Source organism: Phyllobates terribilis, unplaced genomic scaffold (assembly GCF_046119375.1).
Source record: "Phyllobates terribilis strain yellow unplaced genomic scaffold, ASM4611937v1 Scaffold_7__3_contigs__length_470593459, whole genome shotgun sequence".
Lineage (NCBI taxonomy): Eukaryota > Metazoa > Chordata > Amphibia > Anura > Dendrobatidae > Phyllobates > Phyllobates terribilis.
In genome coordinates this window covers 432,661,282-432,677,046 of record NW_027362767.1, presented here as the reverse complement: position 1 = coordinate 432,677,046, position 15,765 = coordinate 432,661,282, and the positions used below count along the sequence as shown (strand labels likewise).

Genomic DNA, 15,765 nt, shown 5'->3' with positions numbered 1-15,765 from the left:
ATCTCCTTACAGGGGCTGCCGGAAAAATGCTTGAATTTCCCATTGACTCCCATTATACTTGTTACTCGAAATGAGCACCCGAGCATTAGGAATTGCTTAGTCCAAGTAACGAGCACCCAAGCATTTTAGTGCCAGCTCATCTCTAATTAGAACTAAAAAAAAATCTGACAGATTCGGCTTTCAATCATTTAAAAACCTGTTTTTAAAAACATTGTATTACATTATATTGTAGATACACAGTATTAACATACAGTGCTATTAGTATTGTATCTGCTACTGTGTATTACATCCCAGGTGACAATATTGTGAAAAGTAAAATTTTACCTATTGGTCTTTTTAAAGGACGTATAGAAGAGACAGACACTCTACAACTAATATTGAATAAGCCAAACTCCCAGTTATCATTCATACAAGTAAGAGTATGAAGCTGCACTAAGGCCTCATTCAGATGTCCATGCTTGCTCACGTTTGCAAAAAAATCGTCTTGGTGTTTTGAGTCCGAGTGTCCTTTGTGTTTTGGATCTGTCTGTCCTCAGGGTTTTGGATCTGAGTGTCCCCGGTGTTTTGGGTCCGAGTGTTCATGGTGTTATGGATTCAAATGTCTTCAGTATTTTGGATTTAAGAGTCCTTGGTGTTTTGGATACGAGTGTCCTCAGTATTTTGGATCTGAGTGTCCTCAGTGCTTTGGATCCGAGTGTCCTCAGTGCTTTGGATCCGAGTGTCCTCAGTGCTTTGGATCCGAGTGTCCTCAGTGCTTTGGATCCGAGTGTCTTCAGTGCTTTGGATCCGAGTGTCCTCAGTGCTTTGGATCAGAGTGTCCTCAGTGCTTTGCATCTGAGTGTCCTCATATTTTTGGATTTAAGGGTCCTTGGTGTTTTGGATTCAAATGTCCTCAGTGCTTTGGATCCAAGTGTCTTCAGTGCTTTGGATCCGAGTGTCCTCAGTGTTTTAGATCTGAGGGTCCTCAGTGTTTTAGATCTGAGGGTCCTCGGTTTTTTCGATTCGAGAGTCCCCATTGTTTTGGATTTGGGTGTCATCATAGTTTCAATAGTGATTTTTACATTTGAATAAATAAAATAAATAAATGAATTATAAAGCTTCTCCTATTCTTTGCAATGTTAATCACTGACTGTACATTGATGTCGTCTGCTTGCTGTCCGTGTTTTTCACAGACTCATAGACTTCTATGGATACTTTTCATCCATGATGGCGGTAAAAAACGGGCATGTGAACAAGTCCATATACTATAATAGGTACATGTTCTATCCATGAAAACGTATGTCTGAATGAGGCCAAACTCACTAAATTCATGCATCAGTTCTGTAATAGTGAATAAACCGGTCATCATCTCTAGACTTCATCAGCGTGACGATGAGTACTCTGAAGGTTGTAGTGATTGAGCTTTCCCCATAAAGCTGATAAGTCCATATATATCACATACAATCCTTTCCTTGAAATATTTCAAATTAGAACGTTTCCCTAATTTTGCGAGTAATCTCCAAGCCTGAACGGACATAACTGAAGATCAACAAGTTGAAAGACGGATCCAGTGCAGCTGATGTTAATGGATGTAATGGCATCTCGTATCGTCTCCTTGAAATAAAATGATAAAAAAATAGAGTTATTTATACTGATCTTCTAATACAGTGGCTTAAGACCAATAATATATTTATCACCATGGCACAGAGGAGACCTTCCTACACATTAGTAATATGGTCATTGAATACGTTCTACAAACATAGATGATTCCTGAGCTGCAATCTGCCTGTTGACGATCCTCAGCCCGGACTCCTAAGATGCATTTATTGTGAACGGTTCCTGGGAATACTCGTTTCCTGATAATTGTGCAGTCTAAACAGACGGCCGATCACCGGACAAACCAGCAAAACGCTTGTTCATCAGAGAAAAGGATCTTTTGTGCTGCACAAAAACAATCATTGCTCTCGGCAGCACATCATCCTGTGTAACCAGGACGCGCGCTGCCGAGAACAACAGCACTGAACAACGTATTACAGAAATATTACAGATCTCTGGGTGTATCTGAAGTAGCCGATTTGCAGTCATTTGGTGCCTAAATTCAATATGTGTAAATGGAGCCTGACGCTCAATGTAGCCAGGAAACCATAATATTCTCCACTGTGCTCGTAGCAATGGCAGTCACCTGCTCAGAGTGATAACCGGGAGACCTGAGGGGGCAGGTACTTTATCTACTCTGTACCATTACACAGATCTCCCAACGCCATTTTTCTCTCTTCTTCTTATATCAATATTTTTTTCTCACATTTTTGGACCCCTCTCATCACCATAAGAGGGTCTTTATGACCACATTCATTTATCTAGATACTCATGCAGGTTTATCAGAGTCAGGGGACGAGTCTGAAGCTGCGAAAAGATGAAAAGATGCAAAATAACACAAAAAAAAAAGCAGAATGAAATTGATAACCGTTGACAGGGGTTTCCCTAATAATTCAGGGTGGGCTGCGATAACTGCCCCCGTGTCCCCTTGTGTGGTCTGTACAGGATGATATCGGCCTCATTCATCACAACCGTCTGACAGTAAAACTGTCTGTTACCCGTAGCAACCAAAGTTCAGCTTGTATTTTACCAGAGCAGCCAATCAGAGCTCAGCTTTCATTTTACCAGAGCAGCCAATCAGAGCTCAGCTTTCATTTTACCAGAGCAGCCAATCAGAGCTCAGCTTTCATTTGACCTCAGCAGTGTCAGACATCACAGAGGCCGTCGTCTCCTTCCTGTCAGTCGGGGGTCTCTCTTTGGTGAGTGGTAGCGTTATGTGAATGCTCAAAATGGCACATTGTGAAACACACGATTGTTCTACTTGTCAGTGTCCAGATCTTTCGGTTCCAGTAATAATGTGGAAGTGCTATAACAAAGGATCCATGAATGATGGCAAAAAATAGACAATCGCCATTGCTGCCGACATTCAGGACAGTATAATGAGAATCCTGAGGAAATTACTGTATAAATGATCCGAGCAGACACGTGTCAGCAGAGCGACATGACGCCGTGTATGGAAATGACTTCATCTGACGCCACTGAGTGTCAGCCGTGCAAAGGTTAAATGTTAGACAGAGGCGAGCGGAGTATGGAATGGTGGATGTGAAGGGAGGCGGCCATTAGGACTCCAGTAATGGGAAAGGGCGCCTTTCATCCACCAGCACTATGTTGTCGTGTAAAGTGCGGAGCTCACAGTCCCTGGAGATGTTTTCGGTATTCTGGGCAAAGGTTCATGACTTGTAAATGTTACGTTGGGTGATGTTATGTTGGACACATCGTACTTTTAATGCATTTATACTTTTATGAGGAAAATGTCTGAGGTGAGTGTTTATGACGCGGTGAATGGCGCGACAGAGGAGCTCATCTGACAGATGAGGGATAGTGTGACACGCAGAAGTAGTGCTGTAGCTTTAAAAGTATTCAGCAACTATTAGCAGTAATGAGACAGGAAGTGTTGTGCTCCAGAAGCATCCAGCAACTAGAAGGGTTAACACAGTCACAGGAGAAGGGGAGGGTTTTAGCAGAGCCCCAGGGGGATTGTGGGGAAGTTGTTTACTGTCTGGCTGGAGCCAAAGAGAAAGGTGGTGTGTGTGTTCTGTATCTCACAGAAGCCCCCCTGCAACTGATAAGGATTCAAGTCAGGAGTGAAGCTAAGCACAGGTCAGGTAGAGTTCCTGAACTAGCAGAGTAGAGTATTGTCAGGCAGAAAGATAAGGGCTGTAAGAAATGGTGTCACAGGGATCATCTCCCTCAGCAAACCCTCCCTCCTCCTCCATCTCACTGTGCTGTAAAGAATGCTGTGTTCATTAATGTGCCTTTGCATTAGAACTGTGCTGTCCTGTACTACTGGGAAGACTGTGAACTGCTGTGCTGCTAAGGAAACTGTACTGTATGTCACTGGAGCCTGTTACTCATAAGACTTAACTTGCACTGGCTGTGCGGCTTCTTATTAAATGCTACTGTTCTACCGTTTATGAGGACTCTTGTCAAGTGTGTCTGGTCAGCAAGTGAAACAACCTACGTGTCTGTGCCTGAGGGTCAATACCCCTGTGTGCCTGAGAGAAACTGCAGCACATGGTCTATGGTCGCCCTGAGTAACGGTTCCCCCAGGATTCCAAAGAATTCATGTAACCTGTCTCGCCCCTATCTGAACCTAGCACCATGCGTGTAACAATAGTATGGGCCTTGTCTGGTGAAAGAGACAAGTGGTGACCAGTCTGTACTGCTACTGAGGCCGAGACAGCTGATGCCGCCAGGGCCGCTGAAGTTAGGGAGAGTCATGGTTCACCATTTACCTGGAGAAATGCCTGCAACATGACCTGGTACTTAATTGAATAGGACCAGTGACCCCCAAGCCCGGAGGGAGTGATATTGGTCATAGGACAGTGACTACTGCCTGGAGGCAGAGGTTGGCAACAGAAAAGAAGTCATTGATGTCAGGCCACTATTTGGTAGAAGATAGTAAGCTGAATATGGCTATACTGAGACCAAGAGAGTTGTGTAGGGGACGGGATCTGTCAGGGCTGCCTTGGAGGAACCAGGGCTATGGTGGGCCTATGTGACACAGGGTAACAGGGACCACTGAAGATACAATGTGTGTGGGAGTGAAGGCTGCAAATTGTCTCTTCAGAGAGGAAGAGAACTAGAACTCTAGCGCCACCTACAGGAAGTAGTAATCCTAAAAGTCAATATTGACCCTTTAACGAGCCTTGTCACATGACTTAGCATGTCTTGGCTTTTATCCCACCTCACACAGTACTGAGCAGCTTGGACTATTCGAAAGGTACAGTAAATACAAATAAAAAATGACACCTTTTTGGATATAATTCTAACAGCAGTAATACTTGACACGGCCCCTCTGACATCACAAATAGTCAAATCTACTCCCTGCCGGCTGCGGTGTAATTCTTCTTTTCTGAAATGAAGCAGAGGAGATGGGATTAGCTGTAAAAAACTGAAGACATAATAACTGTATTCTAAAAAGTTTACAAACCTCCTGATTCCTTATATATATATATATATATATATATATATATATATATATATATATATATATATATATATAATCGTCTTATCCCGTCTGTCTGTCTTTCTGTCTGTCCTGGAAATCCCGCGTCGCTCATTGGTCCGGCAGCGGCCAATCAGCGCCGCGGGATTTCTGAAAAAAGATGGCGGCCGTTAGCGGCTCATCTGCGGGACGGAGCTCAGCGGCGATGCAGCCAGGAGATGACCGGCGCGAGGCGCTCATCTCCCGGCCGGTAACAGCGGAAGGACCCCGACCGCTGGCGCCGCTGACCTCCATGAGGAGGGGAGGACCGGGGAGCGGCGCTGAAGGTCGGGATACTTCTGCTGCGAGCGCCCGCTCATGTCCCGGGTTCTCGCAGCGGAAGTACCCGCACAGGCAGCGCCGCTCCCCGGTCCTCACCAAGACAATTCGATGATTGGTCGGGTCCGAAGACCGCGACCAATCACTGATCTTGCCGCAAAAGTTAAACACTACTGTGCTGATTGGTCGCAGATGCTGCCCGCGACCAATCACCGATTTGGGCGCCAAATTTAAATATCGGCCGCGACCAATCAGCGATCTTGGCTCCACATTTAAACACCGCTGTGCTGATTGGTCGCCGACGCCGGGCGCGACCAATCACCGATTTTGGCGCCACATTTAAATAGCGTCCGCGACCAATCAGCACAGTAGTGTTTAACTTTTGCGGCAAGATCAGTGATTGGTTGCGGGCCAAGACCGCGACCAATCACCGATTTGTGTGGCACATTTAAATAGCGGCCGCGACCAATTGGATGTCAGCGCCACTCCCCGGTCCTCCCTTCACACCCTAGGCGCATGGATGTCAGCGGCGCTGCCTGTGCGGATACTTCCGCTGCGAGAACCCAGGACATGAGCGGGCGCTCACAGCAGAAGTATCCCGACCCACAGCGCCGCACCACGGTCCTCCCTTGACACGCTAGCCGCTGATGTCCCCATAGTATCCGCATGGTGTTACAAAGGTCCGGACATTTGTGTTAAAAATCGCTGATTGGTCGCTGGCGCTGACCGCGACCAATCACTGATTTGGCCGCCACATTTAAATATCGGCAGCGAACAATCACCGATCTTAGCGCCACATTTAAACACCGCTGTGCTCATTGGTCGCGGACGCTATTTAAATGTTGCGCCCAAATCGGTGATCCAGCCGCGACCAATCAGCGAGATTGGCGCCAAATTTAAACAGTGCTCTGCTGATTGGTCGCAGTTGCCAGCCGCAACCAATCAGCAAGATTGGCGCCAAATTTAAACAACGCTCTGCTGATTGGTCGCAGTTGCCAGCCGCGACCAATCAGCGAGATTGGCGCCTAATTTAAACACCGCTATGATCTTCCGACGGCAAGTGTGATCGGAGGACCGAGGAGCGGCGCCGCCGGTCGGGATGCTTCTGCTGCGAGCAGCCGCTCATCTCCCAGCTGCTCGCAGCGGAAGTACCCGCACAGGCAGCGCCGCTCCCCGGTCCTCACTAATACGACGCTGATTGGTTGCGGCCGCCGGCCCCGACCAATCATCGATATGGGCGGCAAATTTAAACCCCGCTCTGCTGATTGGTCGCGGTGGCCGGCCCCGACCAATCAGCGATTTTGGTGCAAAATTTAAACAACGCTCTGCTGATTGGTCACGGACGCCAGCCGCGACCAATCACCGAGATTGGCGCCAAATCTAAACAACGCTCTGCTGATTGGTCGCGGTCGCCATTTTGTGGTGGACGGCAGCAGAGAGCCCTTTATTCCTGATACTTACTTTTGTTTATAATAACTCCAGCAATGATGGATGTGAAAATAAGAATGATGGAGACCACCGCACTGATGATCACAGCCAGGAGGAAAGCTCGTGGTGATTCTAAAAGGTAAAACAAGGAGAACATGATATCATCTATGATGTAAAGAGGTAAAATGATATGTTTTCGAGAAGTTGTTTGACGGGTGACAACTAATATGGCTGCACTTCCTTTTATCTGCTTTACAAAAATGGCTGCAGCAATAAAATAAGAAAATATTATATCTTTATAAGTAGATAAACTATAAAGACCAAAATGGCTGTTTTCACCAAAAAAGAGAAAACCCTATTTAACATGAAGAGGAAGGTATCTAGACTATGTTTTCCTTTGGACATACGGACTACGTAGATCACACTCACCCCATTTTATGAGGAGCGGCTCCTCCAGGCTGCTGTGATCCACATAACAGGAGTAGCTGTCACCCTCTTTGGGGGTCACTTCTGCGCTGACCCTGATCTGATAGGTGCCGTCAGGATTGGGGAGGACGTGTGTGGTCTCATATGAGTGAACCTCGTCCTCCCCGTTCATCCACTTCACATCCACAGCTCGGGGGTAAAATCCATACACCTGGCAGTGAAGCTTCATGGTGTCTCCTTTCACCTTCACCTGGGGCCGAACTGAGAGGGAGAAAAGAAAAAGCATATGTCTGACTGCAGATAACATTATTTACTGATGTGGGGTAAGAATTTTAAGGATTGCGGGGGCATTTATGCATATAGCATTTATGCATACTTTATCGAAGTGCCATAATTTATCAAAGTGCCGCGGCAGTTAGAAAATGGCAGTTGGACAGGGCAGGAGACAGGTAAGACATGCAAGACAATTAAACAAACTTGCTTCCAGGTCATCTTTTTGGCAAACAGTATTCACCATTTGTATCTATGCCATTTATATTCTGGCTGCTACAATCATCCACATTCACCGTTCTCCCACAAATTCGGCACACTTCATCCATATTAACCCCTCACGCCTCTCTTCTCCTATGTACAGCTGTCATGCTCTCTTCACAATGTTATACCACACAGATCCATTCATTCCCACCATACAACACAGGAAAAGCTCTCACAAATCACTCAATCATCTGCTCACTCTCTGTATCTTCCTTCTCTTAGTCGCAGGTGATATTTCTCCCAACCCAGGATCCTCCAGTAATAATAACACTAACTCTTTCCCTGTTACATTCAGAAACCCTGCTAATCTCATTAATATTCCCTGCATATCTTCTGTTTCATTCAACTGTGCCCTTTGGAATGCTCACTCAGCTTGTAATAAACTCTCTTACATCCATGACTTTTTCCTCTCTAATTCCCTCAACCTTCTGACTCTCACTGAAACCTGGATCCAGCAGTCGGACACTACCGCCGCTGCAGCTCTCTCCTATGGTGGCCTACATTTCTCTCATACCCCGCGACCTGACAACAGATCAGGGGGAGGTGTTGATCTGCTTCTTTCAACAAAATGTACTTTTCAGGTTATCCCCCCCTATACCCTCCCTTATCTTCCCGTCTTTTGAGGCCCACACAGTCAGACTCTACCGACCCTTCTCCCTGCGAGTGGCGGTTGTCTATCGCCCTCCAGGTCCCCCCCGTCAATTCCTGGATCACTTTGCTGCCTGGCTTCCAAATTTTCTATCCTGCGACATCCCCACGATAATCATCGGAGATTTTAACATCCCAATTGGCGATTCTCTTTCCCCATCTGCCGCTCACTTTTTTATATCACTAACCTCCTCCTTCGGCATTTCACAGCTTGCTAATTCTCCTACACATGAAGACGGGAACACATTGGACCTGATCTTCTCCCGGCTTTGCTCAGTACATGACTTTACTAACTCTCCCCTTCCACTCTCTGACCATAATCTTCTTTCATTCTCTGTCAAGAACTGTGACTCTACTCAAGACACTCCCACCGTCCACACTTATAGAAATTTACGCGCCATTAACAGCCAGAAATTTATAAAAAGGTTGCAATCATCATTGGCCCCAATCTCCTCCCTCTCATGTCCAGACTCTGCATTGAAGCATTATAACAAAATAATGCTATGCGCCCTGGATGAAGCCGCACCTCCTACACAAAGAAAAATTCAGCATAGACGGCGACAACCCTGGCACACGCCTCAAACACGTCTTCTCCAGAGGTACTCCAGGTGCGCTGAAAGGCTGTGGAGAAAATCAAATCTGCCCGAAGATTTCCTCCATTATAAATTTATGCTGAAAACATATAACTCTGCCCTTCACCTCTGCAAACAAACATACTTTAACAACCTCATCATCTCACTTTCCAATAATCCTAAACGACTCTGACACGTTTCATTCTCTCCTCAATCAAACAACACAGGCCCCGACCACCGACCTCAGCGCTGACGATCTGGCCAATTATTTCAAAGAAAAAAATTGACAATATCCGACAGGAAATTTTCTCCCAATCCCCAAATGTTATGCATGCTCTCCCCCGCCACATTGTATCTTGCTCACTTTCTGACTTCGAACCAGTCACGGAAGATGAAGTGATCAGGCTCCTTGCATCTTCTCGCCCTACCACCTGCACCAGTGACCCTATTCCCTCACATCTCCTTCAGTCCCTTGCTCCAGTTGTCACCACTCACCTAACTAAAATTTTCAACCTCTCCCTCTCATCCGGTATCTTTCCCTCTTCTTTTAAACACGCCAGCATACAACCATTACTTAAAAAACCATCCCTTGACCTGAACTGCACGGCCAACTACAGACCTGTTTCCAATCTTCCCTTTATCTCTAAACTCCTGGAACGCCTAGTCCACTCCCGTCTCATCCGCTATCTCTCAGACAACTCTCTTCTTGACCCTTTACAATCTGGTTTCCGCTCTTAACATTCTACTGAAACTGCCCTCACTAAAGTCTCTAATGATTTACTAACAGCTAAATCTAATGGTCACTACTCCCTGCTGATTCTCCTGGATCTCTCTGCAGCATTCGACACTGTGGATCACCAGCTCCTCCTCACTATGCTCCGCTCTATCGGCCTCAAGGACACTGTTTTCTCCTCGTTCTCCTCCTATCTCTCTGACCGCTCCTTCTCTGTGTCTTTTGCCGGCTCCTCCTCCTCCCTACTTCCCCTTACTGTCGGGGTTCCTCAAGGATCAGTCCTAGGCCCCCTTCTTTTCTCCTTATACACCGCTCCTATTGGACAAACAATCAGCAGATTCGGTTTTCAGTACCATCTCTATGCTGATGACACCCAATTATACACCTCTGCTCCGGACATCACCCCTGCATTACTACAAAAGACCAGTGATTGTCTTTCTGCTGTGTCTAACATTATGTCCTCCCTCTACCTAAAACTGAATCTGTCAAAAACTGAACTACTCGTCTTTCCTCCCTCCACTAACCTACCTGTGCCCGATATTGCCATTTCCGTTTGTGGCTCAACCATTACTCCCCAGCAACAAGCCCGCTGTCTTGGGGTCATTTTTGATTCAGATCTTTCTTTCACTCCTCACATCAAATCACTCGCTCGTTCATGTCATCTACACCTCAAAAACATCTCAAGAATCAGGACTTTTCTCACCTTTGACTCGGCAAAAACTCTTACTGTAGCTCTTATTCATTCTCGTCTTGACTATTGCAACGCTCTACTAATCGACCTCCCTCTTACGAAACACTCCTTTCTCCAATCCCTCCTTAACGCAGCAGCCAGGATCATATTCCTCGCCAACCGCTACACCGATGCCTCTTCCCTGTGCCAGTCATTGCATTGGTTGCCCATCCAATATTGAGTTCAATTTAAACTTATCACGCTTACCCACAAAGTGCTCCATGCTTCAGTACCCCCCTACATCTCCTCTCTTGTCTCAGTCTACCACCCTACACGTGCCCTCCGTTCTGCAAATGACTTAAAACTAAAATCCTCCATAATCCGAACTTCCCACTCCCGTCTCCAAGATTTCTCGCGTGCTGCGCCAATTCTTTGGAATGCATTACTTAGGACAGTTCGATTAATTCCCAATACCCACAGTTTCAAGCAAACCCTAAAAACACATTTCCTTAGACTGGTGTATCGCCTAAACACACTCTGTCCGTCCCAGTTTTCCCCCACATTAAAATCTTCTTCAACTTCAGGTTCATACCAACCATGCACTTAATAGCCTCTGTCAGGACTGCACACATACTGGCCGGCGACCAGTCCATGTATTATTTATCCTATATAGTATATCAAGGCTGCATTATACAATATATGTACTTTTTACCTTTTGTGTCTCCCCCATTTTCCTCAGACTGTAAGCTTGCGAGCAGGGCCCTCACTCCTTTCGATATGAGATATGCTTATTCTGTATTGTCTGTATATGTCCCCCCTAAAATTTGTAAAGTGCTGCGGAATATGTTGGCGCTATAAAAATATAAACTATTATTATTATCACAGTTCCACTGTTGTCCTGCTGTCAACGTCAGTCCCAGCATCTCTACCTCTGCATTTGCTTTGACATAAGAGAGAGCTTCCTTCTCTTCCCTGTATGGATGATGTAAATGTGGCGCCCCTGCGGGTCCAGTTGCCACAGAGGTATTGCACCTCACCCAGAGTTGTGGCACCCCACTCCCAGGTAAGGAAGAAACACTACCCGGAACCCACACACTTGCATCCAGCACTACACCACTCCAGACCTGCAGACGGGGCAAGATGCTCTTGGTCACGGCTGAGCCCTGTCCCTGGCTGGAGGTGGGGGGGGGCCAAAGGAGATGGAACCATGTAGTGGGTGTGGGTGGAGGAAGCAACAAAGAGGAGAACCCTAGCAGAGGGTATAAGAAGAAGGGGAACCTTCTAGAAGGGGTTCAGTCACGGCTGTAAGCCCAGGAGGGAGGTCCTGCTTGTGACAGGTCCAGACAGGAGGGGGCCCAGAGTAAGGGGCCCAGAAGAAGGAAGAAGAGACAGAGGTGGTCTCAGGGGCACGGGAGCGTGGATGCTCTCCGTGGGACCCTCATCCACCCGACCGCTGTTGAGTGGAGGGACCAGGCTGCAGAAGGGGACCGGCCCCAGACTAGTGGAGAACAACCAGGCTCAGCTAGCCAACCGGAGGCCGCAGCATTTTTAAGGTGTTGCAGCCGAAATACACAAGTACATCGCCGAAAAGGTGGCCACATAGGGTCCAGGGGACTGAGAGTAAGTCGCCTGACAAGGCCCGAGGCCACTGGCTTGGAACACTGATTGTGAGGTGCAGGGCAGGAGGGCGAGAGCCAGCGCAGAGAGACGGCCAGAGAGGCTCATAAGAAGGGGATCCCGACTAAGTGTACCTGAACTGCCTGGGAGTTGACTGGATCCCTTACTTGGAGAACACAGGATGACGTGGGCGGTTATAACCGGCTGCGGTGATAATCTGGAACTGCGTAAGAACTGTGAGTAAAGCCTGAAGACTGCACCCCATTGTGTCCTTAATTTATTGCTGCGTCACCGGCCCTGCACTACACTGTCCCTGCCAACAACGTCTACCTCATCAAGTCCTATATACTGCCCTGGAGCTTAGCTCTGCCCGTGGAGAGCTGCACTATCTCTGCTGTGTCATCATCAGCCCCAGTGGATCTGCACCGCAGCGGCGGCCCCCTATAGCCGCATACCACGGGTGGTGTCACGAACATTATCCCCAAATCTTTATTGCCCCAATTGACTCTTCACTTTATTTTATTGACCGCCCTGGGCCACGGACCGGGTCACTGCCACCGTGACAACCCCAATAGAAAAGGACCGGACCGGCTACCGAGTACTCCACGGCCCAGGGGGCGCGTCATAAATAACACGTGTCAAACTCCGGCCTGTGGGCCAAATCTGGCCCACAGGGCAGTTATATTTGGCCCTCAACACCAGAACCGCCACCACAATGGTGAGGCCATTATTCTGTATGAAGGACAATGTGGGGCCATTATTCTGTATGGAGGACTATGTGGGGCCATCATACTGTATGGAGGACTATGTGAGGCCCATTATTCTGTATGGAAGACTATGTGGGGCTCATTATTCTGTATGGAGGACTATGTGGGGCCATCATACTGTATGGAGGACTATGTGAGGCCCATTATTCTGTATGGAAGACTATGTGGGGCTCATTATTCTGTATGGAGGACTATGTGGGGCCATTATTCTGTATGGAGGACTATGTGGGGCCCATTATTCTGTATGGAGGACTATGTGGGGCCATTATTCTGTATAGAGCACTATGTGGGGCCATTATACTGTATGGAGCACTATGTGGGGCCGTTATTCTGTATAGAGCACTATGTGGGGCCATTATACTGTATGGAGGACTATGTGGGGCCATTATTCTGTATGGAGGACTATGTGGGGCCATTATTCTGTATAAAGGACTATGTAGGGCCATTATTCTGTATAGAGCACTATGTGGGGCCATTATACTGTATGGAGGACTATGTGGGGCCATTATTCTGTATGGAGGACTATGTGGGGCCATTATTCTGTATAGAGCACTATGTGGGGCCATTATTCCGTAAGGAGGACTATGTGGGGTCCATTATACTGTATGGAGGACTATGTGGGGCCATTATTCTGTATGGAGGACTATGTGGGGCCCATTATACTGTATGGAGGACTATATGGGCCCATTATACTGTATGGAGGACTATGTTGGGCCATTATTCTGTATGGAGGACTATGTTGGGCCATTATTCTGTATGGAGGACTATGTGGGGCCATTATTCTGTATGGAGGACTATGTGGGACCATTATTCTGTATAGAGCACTATGTGAGGCCATTATACTGTATGGAGGACTATGTGGAGCCATTATTCTGTAAGGAGGACTATGAGGGGCCATTATTCTGTATGGAGGACTATGTGGGGTCCATTATACTGTATGGAGGACTATGTGGGGCCATTATTCTGTATGGAGGACTATGTGACGCCATTATTCTGTATGGAGGAATATGTGGAGCAATTATACTGTATGGAGGACTATGTGGGGCCATTATTCTGTTTGGAGGACAATATGATCCCCATTATAGTGTATAGAGCACTATGTGGGGCCCATTGTTCTGTATGGAGGACTATGTGGGGCTTATTATTCTGAATGGAGGACTATGTGAGGCCCATTATACTGCAAGGAGCACTCTGTGAGGTCCATTATACTGTATGGATAACTATGTGGGGCCTATTATTCTGTAAGGAGGACTATGGAGGCCCATTATTCTGTAAGGAGGACTATGGAGTGGCCATTCTTCTGTATGGAGGACTATGGAGGCCCATTACTCTGTATGGAGGTCTATGAAGGCCCATTATTCTGTAAGGAGGACTATGGAGTGGCCATTCTTCTGTATGGAGGACTATGTTGGGCTCATTATACTGTATACTGGTTGGCCCGCTACTTTGCCCAAGTTTTTCATTTTGGCCCTCTGTGTAAGTTTGACATCCCTGATGTAAATGAAGGAAGTTAGTTGGCTGACATTACCTATGCCAGATCCCTTATAATGTCTTATATCAGCCATGATAGACAGGGGATTTGTATAGCTAATAAAATTAGCCAGACAGACTGCCCCTTCATATACAGGGTGATTCAAAAAGGATGGGGTAAAATTATAGCCTCAGTATTCATAATTGAGAGAACATAATACACATTTATTGACACTAAAGGACACTATATGAGCCAGATTCATCTGGAATCCAGAAGTCTGGTGTAAAAGCTTCGAAAAGTTTAAAAAATAAGGATCAACTTGAGGTTGCACCAAAGTTTTATGTCTTTTGGCATCTTATCTTAGAGAGAACAAAAATAATTCACAGTCCATAATCAGACATGCCAGATCCTTAACGTCCCCAACCAAGAGCATGACGATTGCGGGCGCAGAGGGTGGCCTGCAGAGAATGCACATTCAGCTGACATATATTGTGGCGCAGAGACCTGCTGGGTCCCAGCACTTCAATACCTGCCGCTGGCCAATCAGAGGCCAGCAGCTGAAGTCAGCATGCCAGTCACAGGCAACGCATAGCAGTGACGTCATGCACCGCCTATAGCAGGCACGCCGAAGTCAGCTGCCGGCCTCTTCGCCAGCTATTGAAGGTGGAGCCACGTGTCGTGGGAGCAGAGGAAGGTAAGAAGACTCTTTTTTTTTTTAAATGTGTTAGAGAACAGCAACAGAATGGGAATCATTATTACAGGAGGGACCCAGGCACTGGAACATTATTTGACATTATTACTGAAAGAGGCCCAGAAGACATTATTACCGAAGAGGGCCCAGGATGAAGGACATTATACCAGTAAGGGGCCCAGGAAGGAGGACATTATACCAGGAAGGAGCCCAGGATGGGTGATATTAGTACAGGCTCTAGGACATTATTACATTATGGAGGGAGGGGCAACACGTATGTCTTTATGGGATTTAGAACACTACAAGGGCTAAACACTACAAGAGCTAAAACATCTCACTAATAAGTCCAAATTTTGCACTGGGGCCAACTAGACTCTAGTTACACCATGGCTCAGACAATGAATTGTCCAAGATCAACATAAATATTACACAGTAGGCCGAACCAGTCGATAGGGGAGAAAACAAGGGGATCTGCTACTTTGGATCTAATCCTTATAAACAAGGAGGAAATGGTTGAGGAGGTAAAAGTGGCTGGGACCCTAGGAGGCAGCGATCATGCTATTATAGAATTTTGGATAACTAGAGGAGGAAGACATGTGAAGACTCAAACTTCAAGGTTAGATTTTAGAAAGGCAGATTTTAAGAGACTCAGAAAGAGAATAGGAGGGATCCAATGGCTGGATGTCCTTAAGGACAAAAATGTCCAGGAAGGATGGGAAATTTTTAAAAATGAGATTCTCAAAGCACAATCGTTAACAATCCCGAAAAGTAGGAAGAATGGGAAGCATTTAAGGAAACCAGGATGGATGAACACAGAACTTAAACACATGCTAAAAAGAAAGAAAGAAATGTTTATTAAATGGAAAG

At 46.6% G+C, this 15,765-nt stretch overlaps 1 protein-coding gene across 1 annotated transcript in view; it reads right to left on the bottom strand.

Moving 5' to 3' along the window:
* Nucleotides 1–243: 243 nt before the first annotated feature.
* LOC141155259 (major histocompatibility complex class I-related gene protein-like) overlaps nt 244–15,765 on the bottom strand; it is a 30,630-nt gene continuing 15,108 nt past the window's right edge. The window contains exons 4-7 of the mRNA XM_073642059.1: nt 7,199–7,456; nt 6,803–6,901; nt 4,828–4,930; nt 244–1,593 (exon numbers count right to left, since the gene is read on the bottom strand). Of these exons, the coding sequence (XP_073498160.1) occupies nt 4,896–4,930; nt 6,803–6,901; nt 7,199–7,456 (392 nt within the window). The 3' untranslated portion in view covers nt 244–1,593; nt 4,828–4,895. The remainder of the gene's footprint in view (nt 1,594–4,827; nt 4,931–6,802; nt 6,902–7,198; nt 7,457–15,765) is intronic.